The 15,572-nt window shown below is 41.7% G+C and overlaps 3 protein-coding genes across 3 annotated transcripts; all 3 read right to left on the reverse strand.

The window, feature by feature from the left end:
- Nucleotides 1-1,313: 1,313 nt before the first annotated feature.
- Nucleotides 1,314-8,818, reverse strand: LOC143327086 (solute carrier family 26 member 9-like). Its single transcript, XM_076741245.1, has 20 exons — nucleotides 8,694-8,818; nucleotides 8,348-8,487; nucleotides 8,103-8,213; nucleotides 7,780-7,955; nucleotides 7,521-7,685; nucleotides 7,291-7,443; nucleotides 7,062-7,144; nucleotides 6,825-6,972; nucleotides 6,629-6,742; nucleotides 6,432-6,509; nucleotides 6,251-6,346; nucleotides 6,071-6,177; nucleotides 5,885-5,954; nucleotides 4,432-4,524; nucleotides 4,189-4,329; nucleotides 3,779-4,030; nucleotides 3,125-3,179; nucleotides 2,641-2,777; nucleotides 1,957-2,010; nucleotides 1,314-1,322 (listed from the first exon to the last, which is right to left on the reverse strand). Exons 1-20 carry the CDS (start codon nucleotides 8,816-8,818, stop codon nucleotides 1,314-1,316), a joined length of 2,307 nt encoding a protein of 768 aa, XP_076597360.1.
- A 1,590-nt stretch (nucleotides 8,819-10,408) lies between these two features.
- Nucleotides 10,409-13,637, reverse strand: slc48a1a (solute carrier family 48 member 1a). Its single transcript, XM_076741991.1, has 3 exons — nucleotides 12,915-13,637; nucleotides 11,883-12,050; nucleotides 10,409-11,741 (listed from the first exon to the last, which is right to left on the reverse strand). The coding sequence occupies exons 1-3, from the start codon at nucleotides 13,042-13,044 to the stop codon at nucleotides 11,605-11,607; spliced, it is 435 nt and encodes a 144-aa protein (XP_076598106.1). The 5' UTR covers nucleotides 13,045-13,637; the 3' UTR covers nucleotides 10,409-11,604.
- A 415-nt stretch (nucleotides 13,638-14,052) lies between these two features.
- LOC143327089 (tubulin alpha chain-like) lies at nucleotides 14,053-14,815 on the reverse strand. Its single transcript, XM_076741251.1, has 2 exons — nucleotides 14,778-14,815; nucleotides 14,053-14,386 (listed from the first exon to the last, which is right to left on the reverse strand). The coding sequence occupies exons 1-2, from the start codon at nucleotides 14,813-14,815 to the stop codon at nucleotides 14,053-14,055; spliced, it is 372 nt and encodes a 123-aa protein (XP_076597366.1).
- Nucleotides 14,816-15,572: the final 757 nt, after the last annotated feature.

A 15,572-nucleotide genomic window follows, 5' to 3' on the forward strand; every position in this document is an offset into this window, starting at 1 on the left:
AGTACGTTTGGATATGGAAAAAGGAATGAAAGCCATACACCACAATTTGAAATGTAATGAGGGCAGGGAGGCAGAGCCGTAACAAAGGGTTGCCTGGCGCTGATGGGTGGGTGTATTCCAGATGTGAGCTGGCAGCTAAAGTGTCTTACTGGTGTTAAATCAATCTCTAAAAAGCTCCCCTGAGCAGGACACTGCAACCCCCCCAAAAAAGTGCTTTGCCCAGAGTAATCCTGCACTGTAGCCTCTGAAATAAAGGCAAGAGACAGCAGCATGTGTCCTCATTCCGTACCACATACTCACTGTGTACAATATGTGCTATATACACATTGTGTTGGTACATTGTTTTTGCAGTTAGTACACAAGAAAATCACAATACTTCACCATGTGGTACTAACAAGAAATGATCTTGTAAGTGTTCCACACTGTAGTGCTGGACTGTCTCTCTGCCAATTAAACCTCATGAAAACAAAGCTTTTCCCAAAGATTTAACACTTATTTTTTTGTTTTGTAAGACTTCTCTGTAGCTGTCCTATTACTACCTGCGATTTGTGGTCATTTATTGCAGTTGTGGGAAGATGCTCTTCTTCTATACTATAGTTATGTGTGGTTGTGATTATGTACACTCAAAAGTCTAATGTTTTTCTTAGTGACTGTTTGGAGTACACACTGCAACACCAGCTTAGAACAAATATGCAGTAAGGAATTTGGATGTAGTTTATGTTTATGTAAAATGTGAAAAGACAGCCAAGCGTTGAAATATTTAGAGAAACGACAGGCAGGACAGACCCTGAGACAAACGATGGCCAAACTAATTCTGTCAATCCGAATATTTCCCTGCCTCAAATTAATTAAATCAGGCCCAAGCAAAGAGCTTCTACAGACAGTCTGGAAACAATGAGGGAGAGAAGAAACAGAGGGATGAGCTGCAGGTAATGAAATTGAACACACACACACACACATACACACACACCATTAAGTGATGAGAGACTTTCCCAGAGCTCCAAATTAAAGCTGATGGCCATAGAAACCTTGTAATCACTTGTGGTGCCAATTTGCTGCAGAGAGGAAGGAGAGCAGAGGAGCAGATGTGTGCCAGAGTACCTTAGGATGATTTCTTAATAGCTTCATAAATCCATTCATGCATCGCGCACATACCAACGCCACTGTCAGCCTGCTGCAAGGCTTGACTCCACAGGCCTTTAAGAGTCTGCTATACAAACACAACGTAGACGGCCTACATACTTCTCTTTGTTACAGTCACTCTGCTGGTGCAAGTGACAACAATTAGAAGTGTTATTTTGGTTGTTGAAGCTTTACTCTGCCTGATGGACAACAACGGAGACTCCAGTCCTTAGTACAGGCTACAAAGTCATGAAACTGCTGATGCTATGTATTCCTCCTTTCATTTGTGTTTAGTCTTTCCCTGAGTCTCGCCTCCACAGGGACTTAGCCAGACTGCTCAGCTGGCTATACCTCACAGCTGTGGCCATGCACACTCGCAGTTAATTACAAGACCACTTCTGTATGACTGCGCAGTCAGCAGGTTCGCTCCGCAGTCGCTGTGAGGGGTGGGCGAACTGAGCCCCTGAGTTCCCCTCATTATCTGCTCGGCGCTCACTTGTTATTGGGGTCTCTTGTGCTGGTGTGTACCACCCCCTGTCAGTGGGGTCAAGTACTGATTACTGTGCCCAATCACAAAGTGAAACATTTTTATCTGGATAATTGATAACCGGCAAAAAGTACAAGATCAAGTACATAATCTAATTTGGCAACAATAAATTTCCATAAATTACAGTGACACTGAAGATTATTGTTAGCATCTTCGGCGGTTTCCTCTGCTCCTCATCACTGCAGCAATCAAAACATTTCCTGTGAAAGAAAAACGAGTCTTAAATATAGAATAATGGTGAGTAAAGGTAGGAAATTGTCAGTGTGTATGGGCAGACCAGTGCATACCTGCTCCAGATCCTCATTAATGTTAAAAGCAAGTTTCTGTCCTGCTTTTTCTGCCTGTAGCCAACAAAGCAAATGTACATATTTGAAGTCAAACAGGCATGTACAACATGACTGAATGAATGAATGAACTCCAACATGACTCTTCCTATGCAATCACGACATAATTACATTACAGTTTGCAATATGTCATGAACAGCACACATCCACATTTGTGCATACACCAGTTTTTAAAGAGACGTTTTTTCAATCCCTTCATGAATCATGAGTTGAAGATGGTCAATGTTGCACCATTGTAATCCATATTTACTGTGTGTTTTAAATCCCCCTGAAGACAATGTCTGTCCTCTCAGAGGCTTAAAAAGGTGCCTGTGCTTATCACACAGTCAGAGAAGACAAAATCAAGCACACAACATGCAGCATGACCTCGGTGTAACTTACAGCTCCGCTCGTTGTGGCACTTGAGGTGTCACAAAAACCTTTGTGATATTTCTGTTTACCCTTGTTGAACCAGATAAGGTGACAAAAGCTGTGCTAAAAGAGGAATTTGTTACTTAGAGCATAAATCTTGCTTTTCTACTCTTCTTAATCCCTCCCTATAGTCCTAACCTTTGAACAGCAGGTGTTTGTATGTGATGTTATGAAAGGGATTTGTATGATAAGGTTATTTTATACAGCCGGGCCTACCTTTGGGGAGACTCTGCTCTCTCCAGTGGTCTGCTGAGCAAACAAAACGGCATCGTGGACAGAAAGGAAGAGATTACTGCGGGCAATATTGCCGTCATCAAAAGCTCCTCCGGCCTCCAGTTCCTCATACACCTGAGCTGCAGGTGGAAAGGCGACAAATGTCACACCCGGATTTGAACGCAGGCTCGATGTTCATGTGGTCTTTGAAGAGAACTAAATACTATTTGCAGTCTTAAAGGTCATCAGTCACAATAAATTAATTACGTGGATCATCACTTTATCTCACTAGGAAATGGGAGGCGTGTGCACGCTATGCCAAGCGTTTATGTAATCTCTGACTTGCTATTGTCCTCTCTTCCTACCAGTGTCCTTCACAGACCCAATGGACTTAATGTTGAATGAGTGACGAGGTCTCCGTTGCCATGCCAACTGTTCAGTAGAGCCAACAAAAGTGAAAATGCTCCTCAGTAGTTAAAGATTTTACCTTGAACATTAGCCAGGTATAGTTTAATTCCCAGCATCGCGTAGCTCGAGTTCATCTGTGAGAGAAATGAAGGAAAGAAAGCTGTTCATGGACAAGTTGGAAAAACCACGACTGCATGCACCCACACTCTGAAACGTCCTCTCATAGAAAGGTTCAGTGAGGAAAATCAGGGTTCAGTCTACCAGATGAAAGAACATGTTGTCACAAAAAGGTTTAACTTTGGTTTTGTACAGAAAATGGAAGCTTTTACATATCAGGGGTTCTTTGATTGGCAGGCTACCGGAGAGGAGAGCTGAGCTACAGGACTGGAGTCTGCGGTCACCTGAATTCTGCCTAATCCAGGTTAGCTCTGTTTTTTATTTAGACATTTAATTTTCTTGCACTTTAACGATCTCTATCTCTATTTCAACATCAGAACAGTCAAATCAGGCTCCAATTATGTTTGTTGCAGTTAACTGAGATGTCAGTTAAATATCAGTTAAGGCTAACTGTTAGCACTCGCTGCTGTTGCTGTTTAGTTAAATGCAAACTTTCTCTGTGAAAAACCATTTCATTTCCTTGTAAAGAACCACAGAAGCTCTATTTAATGGACCCTGTAGATGCTTCTTATAGGTTGTTTGCAGTCATGTGATGTTAAATACAGAAGCTTCAAACCTTTGTCAATACTTTGATGCCCATCAGGTCTACGAAGCAGACCCCTGCCAAGTCAAGGATCAGGGTGTGGAAGGGCATGGGCTTGGACTCCAGTGTGACGGCAGAGGGACTGGGCAGCTCTTGGTCAGGCGCCTCCTCGCCCAGCTCAGTATCACTACAGTGGAAGTTGACATAGCTGGGGAGAGGTTCAGGTTTGTTGGCACTGCCGTCGTTCATGTCAAAGTCATTTTGCAGGTCAAGCTGAGATACGGTCTAGATTTGGAGGAAACGCATAGAGAAAGGTGCACAGAAAAGGTCACAGGTCGCATTTTCAGAAAATCTAATGTTTAACTGAGTGGGACATATTGACAGTGGAATCATGACACATAAAAAGGTTTTGTGTGTGATTCTGGCTGTGAGCTGCTTCCCACCTGAACCTTCATGGTTACCAAAGAGCTGAGTTTCCTCCTTCTTGTCTTCTTTTCCTTCTTCTCCTCTTTCTCTTTTTCCTTCTGTTCTTTCTCTAAGAACTTCCGCCTGACCAGGATAAGTTTGCCAGGGTCCAGCCCGGTCTAGACACAAACATGGTTGTGTAAACACCCATACGCCACACGACCACAGTCACTCAAAGCTGGCTAACCTCAGGCAACAGCAAAATAGTTTTTTCACTGTACCTTTTTGATGACCCTCTGCCGAAATATTTCAGCATTTGCAAAATAGAGTGGCGAGCAGTAGTTCACTATTTTCACCCCTGTTATTGACATGACCTGTGGAGTTATCACAAAAACAATGATGCAGCTCCCATTATATTACACACTGACAGCCCATATTTAACTGGAAACAGCACAAAGACAGCATGTCAAATGTTGAAACTGAGACATTGTTTTTGAAAATCAAAATTTTGACGCCAGCAACACGTTGTTGAGACAGGTCATGTTTAGCGCTCTGTTGCATCACCTCTTCTTTTAACAACACTCTGTAAGCATTTGAGTACTGAGGAGACCAACTGCTGCCATTTTGAAAGTGGAATGCTTCCCATTCTTGCTTGATGTACGATTTCAGCTGCTCAACAGTTTGGGGTCTCACGGGACCTTCCCTGAAAAAGACGTTGTCTACTTGGCAGCATATGTTTCTTCAAAACCTGTTTATACTGTTCAGCATTAATGGAGCCTGCACAGGTGTGCAGGTTAGCCACGCCATGTGCATTAATGCCCTCCATACCATCACGGATGATGGCTTTTGAGCTGAGTGCTGATAACAAGCCAGATGGTCCCTCTCCTCTTCAGCGCAGAGGACGCAGCATCCGTGATTTCCAAAATTCAAATTTTGACTCCTCAGACCGCAGGACAGTTTTCCACTGCGCCTCAGCACATCTTAAGTGATCTTGGGACCAGATGAGGCAGCAGTGTTTCTGGTTCTGGTTTATATACGGTTTCCTCTTTTCATGGCAGAGATTTAACTTGTATTTGTGGCTGCAGAGATGAACTGTGTTCACAGACGATGGTTTTTGGAAGTGTTCCTGAGCTCATGCAGTGACGTCCACTACACAATCCTGCCTGTTTTCAATGCAGCACCATCTGAGGGCCTGAGGATCAAGGCCATCCAGTGCTGATTTTCAGCTTTGTCAGGAAGAGATTTCTTCAGATTCTCTGAATCTTTTAATGACATTATGGACTGTAGACAATGTAGAAAATTCTTTGCAGTTTTACATTGAGAAACATCCTTCTGAAATTGTTGTACTGTTGCAGCTCAGTCTGTCATAGAGTGACAGACTGAGCTGCCCCATCTTTCCTTCAGACAGACTCAGCCTCTCTGGATCCTCTTTTTATACCCAATCATGTTGCTCACCTGTTGCCAGTAAACCTGATTAACTCTGAGATGATCCACCAGCTGTTTTCTTTCAGTGCTTCACATCTTCTCCAGTCTTTTGTTGCCACTGACCAAACTTTTTTGAAATGTGTTGCTGACATTAAATTCAAAATGAGGACAGAATTTTCAAAAACAATGAAATTACTCTGTTTCAACATTGATGACATATGTTGTTTTGTGCTATCTGTCTCTATTTACATTTTACACAAGGTTGCATGCTGACAATTAAAACACACAAAAGTATTTCGTCTTTCATACCTTATTGTACACCTTTGGGTTTTTGTAGATATCTGTATCCATAATCTGAGCCACTGCTGAACCGTTCCGACTGTGAGGAACACATTGCTAAAATGACTAATACATAAATATACAGTTTACACTCTCCTGCATTGTCTTACAGTCAAAAAATATAGCATATTGTATGGAGTTGTTGTATGGACTCACAACTGCGTCTTGAATATCACTACCAGGATGGAAAAGCCCACTCCGATCGCAACTCCATAAGGCAAGCTGAGAAAAAATGTGGCCAAGAATGACACAACCCACACGCACTGGAAGAGAAAGAACAATAGATAAAGTATGGAAAAAAGACAACGCAACATTGCATCCAAGACTTTGACTTACACAGTCCAATTTGCTTTTTTTCCATAAGTAAAAGGGATCGGAGAGCTGGAGGAGCGTGTTCTTCAGATTGACTGCAATCAAGGCTCCAAGCACTGACTGAGGAAACCAAAATTAGAAAAATGTCACTAATCATGCCGAAATTTTTTAAAGGTGTTAGCATCATACTCTTATGTCCACCTACCTTTGGAAGTGGTTTCAGATACGCTCCCAATGCAAGCATGGTAACCATTACAACCAGCATCACACATAGACTGGCAAACTATGAGAGGGAAGCAACAGAGGTGCAATAGTTAGCAGTTAGTGTGAGATTTTTTTCCTTACAATTTGCTTATGCTTGACCTCGATTACAGTACTTTGCAAGGGTAACTCAACACTCACCTGTGATGATCCACCAGCATTATCCACAGCCAGCGTCACAGACAGGGCACAGCAGATCACATGGATCTTAAAGAAGGACCCGAGGAAATTGCTGCAGCCGAGAGCCAACATTTCCTGTATGAGAACATGCATGAGTTACTACAAAATGGGATAAAATAAAAAATTTGATCTAGTAATAGATACATGGTTCTTCTACCTGGTTGGGATCCACATCATAGCCATGCTTGGCTGCCAGTGTCCTGCCCATAGCCAAGTTGATGACATACCCAACGATTGCCAGGGAGAAGGCTGTGCTCAGCATGTCGTCCCACTGACTGACTGTGGGCAGGATCGGTGCTGGAAATCTGGAATAAAGAAACAGTCAAAAAATTAGTTGCATGCATCATTTTAATGGATGAAACGTTGAGTCCGGGTTTGCTGATCTATGCTTTACCCCAAAGGAATTTCTCCCACTATGTCCATGTGATAGATCTTAGGAAGATGCAGAGGGCCTGAGATGGCTGTGGCCACCACCACCTGAGTACAACACAAACAGGGATCAATCACCGCTATCGACATTATACTCTATATCAGTAACAAAACTACAAAAGAAATCAGAGCAACAGCTACATGAAAGTGCACTTTTCCATCCTCTGAGAAATGACAAGCTATAAACCACTTACAATAATGATCTCCATAGGAATGGGGAAGGGCAGCTTGTGGCGGTAGCGAGCACTCAGCTCCTTCACCACAATCAGAACTACGCTGCTGACCAGAGCAAACACCAACGAAGCTATGTTGGTATCAGGGAGGCCACGTATAATATCTATGAGAGTCTGTGAGAAAGCATTCAAATTACATCATACAATCATACAACCAGATTCTTCGATCACAATATGAAAGAGTTGCTTACATATATAACGGCCAGCGGACCACTATAAGGTGGCACACTGATGCCAAAGATGTACTTGAGCACCGAGATGAGGATCTGCAAACCTGCAGCAGTCATGAAGCCTCTGATGAAGGATTCTGACAGGTAGATGGCTACAAAACCAAACTGCATGAAGCCAAGGCCGATCTGCACGGACAGAAGTGCTGGTGAATGAGTTGTTTTTAGATTAAACTGCACCTGACGTTTCTTTGAAAATTAGTGCTTTTTGTGCCACGGGTACCTGTATGATTGCCGTGAGACAGGCCAGGGTTCCAGATATTCCCAGGCGAACCTCATTCATCAGCCGTGTGTCCACCACTGTAGCATTTAGAGTGGCATTGAAATGACTGAAGTCCGACTCTGGGGCCAGCCTAAGACACACGATTCCCACCATAATGCTGAGGACAGCAAACGTACCTACACACAGAAAGCAGTGTGTCACATCTATTTCCATTGCCATTCTGCAAACTGGGCAGAGTCGGGCTGAGCGCAGCTGATCTGCAGCTCTGGCAACTTATCACTGTCATCGTATGAAATGGCTGTAGATAAATCACTCGGATTTACCCGGGACCATCTGGTGAGCAGTGCCCATGAAGAAATATGGGATGAGGGGGAAGAAAGAGGAGTAGAGACCGTTGACAGGAGGGAGGTTTGCCAGGAGGGCGAACGCCATGCCTGGAAAGAACAGAAGCCTTTTCATAACTGTCACATAAAAGTACAGAAAAATACAAAAACTATGTTGTATACTTAAGCAGCAACTAGCATCAGACAGTGTGCATTACACGAGGCCTCAGAGAAAGCCGGCCGACCTTGGGGAACCTGAATGGTGCCGGCGCTGACCCCGCTGATGACATCACACAGCAGGTTTTCTTTCACTTTGTACTTGGGAAGCCAGCTCAGTACAGGCAGATGTCTGAATAACAAGCCCTTCAGTCTCAACACGGAGCATCTGACAGAAACAAACAAGAGAGAGGCTTTGAAGAGCTCAGGTTTTCCGGTTGTTACCTTGAACAAGTCCAGAACACGTCTAAACTTTGCCTTGAGTCATAGCTTCAGGCCTTTCCACCATTTGATCGCAACACAAAGCCTGTCAGAGGTGGAGTTTGTGTGATGGGGGGTCATGCAGCTCATGTTGACTGTGCGGAGCGTCTGTACCTGAAGAGCTTCTTCACTTTCTCTCCAGCAGGGAATTGTCGACTCTTCTTGTCAAACTCGCTGTCAAAGTCTGGGAGGTTATATGCCGGCCTGTCAATCACATAACGTGGGCGGTCCGGGTGCATGGCTAGGGCACGCTGAAACATATTAACACCAGATAATTGCCTCTAATACTGTTCTGCAGGTGCAATTTAAGGAACTGACATATAATTCAATCAAGTTAATGAATATGCAAAACATATCTATCAGCTGAGTCTGGTATCTTTTACATAGTCCTAAAATTTGTCATTAATCAAGACAAGGTAGCGTCGATTTCATTTTACTTCACCAGCATACAAAGCTATACTCAAATTATATTTCTAATATACTGAAGTGTACTACATTTTGACATGAGTTCAGATCCTTTACTTAAATAAAAGTACTAAAACCACACTATAATAATGCTCTGTTCCAAATGAAAGTCATGAATTTAAAATGTTACTCAAGTATAATCAGGTATAATCGTTTGACAAATGATCATTATTACTGACTAATGGGTTGATTATTTTCTCATTTAATCGTTTAATTGTTTGATTTGTAAGTTCTGAAAATAGTGAGAAATTATGTTACAATTACCCAGAACCAAAAGTGACACAGTGAAATATTTTTGTATAAAAAACAACATAATGATCAAAATAGTTGTAAAAATGCATTTGTAAAGGAACTAGTAACTAAAGTCGTCTGAAATGTGGTGGAGTAGAAGAAGAAAGTAGCCTGAGAAGACAAAAACAAGACTTGAATATCTTGAAGCCCATCTGATTTTTAGGATTACACTCATACACTTGTGGAAACAAGGGGATCTTTAGTATTGCACTTATGTCGTTTTATATTTAAGTGGCATATTTCAAGTGCGAGGCTCTAATCTAACCTTGAAGGGTGAAGGATCAGCCAACAGGTTGGTGGACTGTTCAAACATTTGCTCAACACCAGGTAAATAAAAGCACACGTTCAAGTTCACGGTGCATCTGTCTGCACGCTCGAAGAAAAGGATTTAACAAGTCAACCACATTCCATGTTTTATAAGGAAATACATGTTACAAATCTGCTTAAAAACATGGACATTTTACTATTTACAGTGAGACAGTGTTCAGATGTGATGTCTGGGAACAACAGACAAACAAAAAGCTAAATCAGTTAACTTGTTGTTACATTGCAGAGTTTAGGTTTGAGGGTTAAAGCTCAAGACGAAATGACTGAATATCAAGTCGGAGCTGCAAAGAGATTCTTCACTATTTAACTGGAGATCACCTGTTGATCATACAGCATGTTATCTTCAATCACTCACAAATGTTTCTATTCTGATTAGTTAGTGAAGCTGTCTTTCTTAAAGATTTGTGTCCCGTTTTAATGATGTCACCGATGAATCAGTCAGCGGGTGTAATGAGCTGACCTCGATTTCAGTGTCTGCATTACGTTTAGAAGCTCTGGTTCTGTTTTAACGTAGAAGTCTGAGAAGACAGCACTGTACCTTATTGTAGAAGCACGACGTCTGCAGGCATTTGGCTCAGATGTGCGTCAATCCCACATGTTTGATTACTTATCAAGCTGCCTAAAGACTCTCTACACCTTCTGGGTGGAGCTTAGAAACTGAAACACTTGGAAAAACTTCTGCACTTAAAACTGATTCATGAGGCTTCTGTTGTATCTGTGCCGCGTGGAGCAAGGAGACATCGTGATGTAATTAACAATAAATGCAACTTTTAATGGGTTGGTTTCTATATACATACATGTAGCATCCTCACATTCATCCTCTCATCAACAAAAATACATTTGCACACATTTTATGGTAAAAGGTAGACATAAGCAACAGCTGAAACTCAGACAGTGACAAAGCCTAGTTTAACCTGACCAGCACAAATCATACGAACTATAAAAGAAATGATACATATAAACAGTGTATTTGAACATTTAAAAGGGGAAACAGATGACCATGTGTAAAATGTGATTTTTTTTCCCCCCACTGTATCAGGATTTGTGTGCAAAACAATGGTATCAATATCAAAGACTAAAGTGCAATTATTCATCAAATCCATTTGTGTTACCTCTTAACAGGAATGTCAGAATTTTCAGACGGACTCCTGGCAGAAAAAAAAGCAAGTCGCCCCCTGGTGGAAGAAAAGATGAAAAACACAAATTCCACAGGAAAGCCTTTCCTTCAGCTGTCATGAGAGGAAAAGCCGACTATGAAGGGAGAAATAAATGAATTTTAAAAAATGATTTCTCATACATCACTGACGATGAAGGGAGCGAAGAGACTGACTGCGGACACTAAGACAGTGACAGTCTACAGATATGAGTGTTCTGTGGTTCAAAAAAAAAGCATGACAAATCTCATTTGGGTACGAACATCAAGCAGTCCAACAAACACTGTCAACCTAGCATTAGCAGAGCGGCTTCAGGTAGGAGGTTTTAGTTTTGGTTCTGACGATTTCAGCTTTGAGAATATTTTCATTTTAACAGCTCATCATTGGATTAAAAGCCTCTTCAAGAGGGGGTTTTCATTATTGTCCCTTATTAGTTGTTCTTAAGATGAAACAATCTGAAAATGCCAGTCCAAAAAGCCGCCTGCACGTCTCTTCATGAACAGCCTCGAGCCATTCGATCAAAAGGTGTTCCAGTCCTCAGAGGTTTAGACTTATGACTACTTACAGGAGAATAATATGTGGATCATTAAAAGTAGGAGAGCAGGTTAGAATACAAATACAGAGCTTGTTAAGCAAGTGCAACAAGTGCAAATCCTTGTGGTAAAAGTCAGATGACTTTTTAATCTAGCCATGTCTGCTTTTCCTCCGCTTTGTAACAAGTGCTCCTTTGACCAGCTCCCGCTGGCAGCCTAAAACCTTCAAAGTCCATCACAGTCTATAAAATCAGACTAGAAATCGCTGAGGATGCTGATGTCGGCAAACTCCTGGCGATATCTGTAGGAGTATAAGGCTAAGAGGAAGGACCATTTGAGAGTCAGGAAGCTCCACACACAGGAGAGATAGAGGCTCCTCGGGTCAGTGAGAGCTGTGGGGCAGAAAAAGCAGAGTGATGAATAAATGCATGAGGAAATCAGTCATCTGAGCTGTTAATAATAGATGTTTTCTTCTAATTCGACAGTATACAACACATAACTCATTATAAACTAGGGAGTAAAGAGAGGATTACACTGCTTCTGTGTGATGGCGAGAGTTAGGAAGGTGATGAAGGCAGCCACAGCCAAAGCTGAGAAGAGCACACCGACAGCGATGAAGAACCTGAGGCCTTTGAGCCACGTGCGCCAGTAGTCCTGCATGTACATGACGTGTGTGACGAGAGCCCAGAGCGCCAAAACTCCTGTCGGAAGAGACAAACACACACTTTCAGAGTGTATTTTAAAACTAGGTCCATACAGCACATAGACTACATTCAAATACATGATATTATGCAAATGTCTTGGTTTGTCCACAACCCAAAAATATTCAGCAATGAATGACAGTATATACACATTTAAGAAGCTGGAATCAGAGAATTCTGTCTTTTTGTTCTCAAAAACAAGTAATCAATTATCAAAATAGCTGGCAATTAATGTAACTGTTGACAATTAAATGATTCATCAATTAACTGTGAGGCTCTGAACCAAGGAAAACTCACAAGTTGATTTTTCGAATTGTAAAACATCCCTCTGTGTATATCTTGGGCACAATTTAAAACAAAAACAAAACAAAAACCAAGAGACTGATTTCAGTATTGCTGCTTATGTAATGGCGATATCAATATCAGCCTCAAAATTTAATGTCAGTCGGGTTATAACTAATATGAAGGTAAGCATACCAAAATAATTATACCAAAATAAGTGACACTAAAGAAAACTGGCATTCTCTGAGGCAGTGAACGCAACAGTGAAGGAAGTGGACAAGCTACAAATCTGGTCATATGCACAAGTGTGATCTGTATTACAGTATTCTATTATTGTTGTTGTTGTTGTTGTTGTTGTTACAGTAAACAAATACTGGGAGAAAGTACTGTGATGTAAACAGTGAGACTGCATAAAGAGCAAACACCTTTTTATCGTGTGATCATGGGGTGTCATGTTTGACTGTGCAGGCCTGGTATGAGGATTAGCTTCAGTTAACTGCTCCAGTATCATGCGAGGAAGACAACTGTCCACTATCGCAGCAACAGTTCATATCACAGCTAACAATATAGGTGTTAACATACCTGAGAGGCCTCCCATGGCCGCCGTCCACGGCTGCCTGTATGCAATGTTCCAGACCAAGAAAGCCGAAAGTCCAACCAGGGTGCCGAAGGTAGCATATCCTATGCTAATGTACACTCTGTTGAATCCCATTGTAAAATCCAACTACGACTGTCAAAATGTTAGAAACAAGCGTAAGAAACCGAGACGTGTTTAACAGAAAAACAGACTGGTATTAAGCTAACACCAGCTTACCGCCACATTATGTAACGTTAACTAATATCCTTGATACTAACGAAAGCAAAACAAGATGAAGTTCCCCTCGGCTGAACGACCGTAGAGAACGACGCCTGTCGCCGCTAGCCAAGCTAGTTTTACAAATCACCAAGTATAACCTGTTAATGTGTCTTCTACAACACACTATTGGCAGAAAATAACTCGATTTTTAGCTAACAGACGGCAGCAAAACACCAAGATGAGTGTTTATCTGATGTGCGCCGCAAAGATGCCAAGCTGTGATCCTGAGAACACTCCCACCGTGGACCCGTCTTCAGCCGACGCCACAACATATCAGCGAGGACTGCATTTCTTAGGTTTTGTTGGTTTCTACATGTACTTCACTGATATATAGTACTCTAATCACACATTAGAGTATGTTTATGTGCGAGAAAAACCCCGGAATATCTCGAGTTTATGTTCGACAATTTTTCCTAAAGTCATCTATCACGTGTACATGAAATATCTTTGCACAGAGAAAAACTTCCGGTTCGTCGACATACCGCCCCTAGCGGTATGTCGACGAACCGGAATATAATAATAACAATAAATAATAAATAATAAACTGTGGCAGCCTTCTCTCAGCATTAAACTACACAAACGGAACAATCTGCACTGATCTATTAAAATGCTGTTCTTAACAATCATGAATGTATGAGTGTATTCAAATTTTTTTACACCAACAGAGGCACAGATACATGCCTATTCAGATTCACAATTTAGATTTGGAACGACTCATAAAGATTTTTAATTCTTTAAAAGGAAAAAGTTGCATGAACAATACTGACGACTTCATGCGTTTCAGTAACTTTATTAACAGCAAAACAGACAAAACACAAAAAAATAACATTTTTTGAACATATTTAAAAACCAATGGAATCACTTTTAATACTCCTCTCCTTCCTCCTCTCCCTTGCCCTCAAGGTAGTCGACTCCAACCTCCTCATAATCCTTCTCCAGAGCTGCCATATCCTCTCTGGCCTCAGAGAACTCTCCCTCCTCCATCCCCTCACCCACATACCAGTGAACAAAGGCACGCTTAGCGTACATCAGATCGAACTTGTGGTCAAGGCGAGCCCAGGCCTCTGCCATAGCAGTGGTGTTGCTCATCATGCACACGGCCCTCTGGACCTTGGCCAGGTCTCCAACAGGAACGACAGTGGGCGGCTGGTAGTTGATGCCAACCTTGAAACCAGTGGGGCACCAGTCCATAAATGACCTCAAGGGGGAGAAAATACACAAAGAACATGACAAATACGCATACTACTTACTTCCAAGTCTTTAAAAACTGTGTGTCCTCCTCACACAGGTGTACTGGGAGAGCACGAGGGGCTACGGTGCGTTTTATGTTGACATCATGCACATCCTGGAGGTACAAACAAAAATATATGACAAAAAACCAAGGGCCCTTTTCTGCTGCCTTTCCATGACTTCAGGTGCAAAACATGTACAGGTTACAGGATAACTAATCAATGACATAATTAAAAGTGAAAGACTGTCCCTTGTGTCACAGTTATGACAGTATGTGACCTAAACAATGCCAACTTATTTTGAATGACATTGTTTATGTACACAAAAGATAGTGATGGTGTCAGTATAGGCTGACAAACCTGAGAGTCAGCTGTCCCTTGCAGGATTTGGACCGCATTATGTGCCACGCCTGAGTGTGTAAAAAGTGCAGACTAACGAAAAAACACGACACGTAGAATCATGATCAAATTCTATATGCATGTTGTTTGATTGAGTCATTTTTTTAGGTGACAAAATAGTTCAAAACTGACTTTTCATTTTCATTTTCTTTCGGCTGTTACTGGAAGCCTTCGATAAACCAGCAGCAGACAATCGCAGCGCTCTTGAAGGAAATAGTGAACAAGGGATTTCATCATCTAGCTTGGTCACAGCCCTCTGATGCCAAAACCATTATGATAATTTGGTGACTTGTTCTTTAAGATGAACATTGGATATGAGCATACATTTTTGGTACCATGACGGCTCATTGTGAATGCCTTTGTCATTTAATCTAGTGTGACACACTGAAAATCCATAAACAAAGATGTTGCATAAGTTCTTAGGGTCATAAGGTCAGACAGAGAAATGAAAGCAGTCAGCACAACGGAGATAAAGCAACAATATTTAGTTAAAAGAATACAATAAAGGAGATTTTAACATGAAAACATGACTCCAGCTAGATGGAGGCAGGCAGGAAGTTTGTCAGCAGGAAACACTAAAGCATATTATTATTTATTCTAAGCAATGTTTTAACTGTACGTTTAGGAAATTTGCTTATGTAGAGCTCTGAAATCTGTGTTTCAAAGCAGAGTTTCAGAGGTTTGCTGTGGTTGTTAGGAGCTGAGCAGCAGTCAGGGTTGGCGCAGTTGAAAATCACAGAAGGTACTCGTAGCTAT

This window comes from Chaetodon auriga, chromosome 10 (assembly GCF_051107435.1).
Source record: "Chaetodon auriga isolate fChaAug3 chromosome 10, fChaAug3.hap1, whole genome shotgun sequence".
NCBI classification, from domain to species: domain Eukaryota; kingdom Metazoa; phylum Chordata; class Actinopteri; order Chaetodontiformes; family Chaetodontidae; genus Chaetodon; species Chaetodon auriga.

What these genes read in the sequence shown, in the direction of transcription:
- LOC143327086 (XM_076741245.1), bottom strand. Translation starts at nt 8,818, where the DNA reads ATGCACCCGGACCGCCCACGTTATGTGATTGACAGGCCGGCATATAAC. An exon ending in GTGATATTCAAGACGCAGTT is followed by an intron (nt 5,955 to 6,070) that starts GTGAGTCCATAC and finishes TGTTCCTCACAG; the next exon opens with TCGGAACGGTTCAGCAGTGG. An exon ending in ATACCTGGCTAATGTTCAAG is followed by an intron (nt 2,778 to 3,124) that starts GTAAAATCTTTA and finishes TTCCACCTGCAG; the next exon opens with CTCAGGTGTATGAGGAACTG.
- LOC143327089 (XM_076741251.1), bottom strand. Translation starts at nt 14,815, where the DNA reads ATGCGGTCCAAATCCTGCAAGGGACAGCTGACTCTCAG. An exon ending in AAGGGACAGCTGACTCTCAG is followed by an intron (nt 14,387 to 14,777) that starts GTTTGTCAGCCT and finishes CTCCCCCTTGAG; the next exon opens with GTCATTTATGGACTGGTGCC.
- slc48a1a (XM_076741991.1), bottom strand. Translation starts at nt 13,044, where the DNA reads ATGGGATTCAACAGAGTGTACATTAGCATAGGATATGCTACCTTCGGC. An exon ending in GGCCATGGGAGGCCTCTCAG is followed by an intron (nt 12,051 to 12,914) that starts GTATGTTAACAC and finishes CTCTTCCGACAG; the next exon opens with GAGTTTTGGCGCTCTGGGCT. An exon ending in CGCCATCACACAGAAGCAGT is followed by an intron (nt 11,742 to 11,882) that starts GTAATCCTCTCT and finishes TCTGCCCCACAG; the next exon opens with CTCTCACTGACCCGAGGAGC.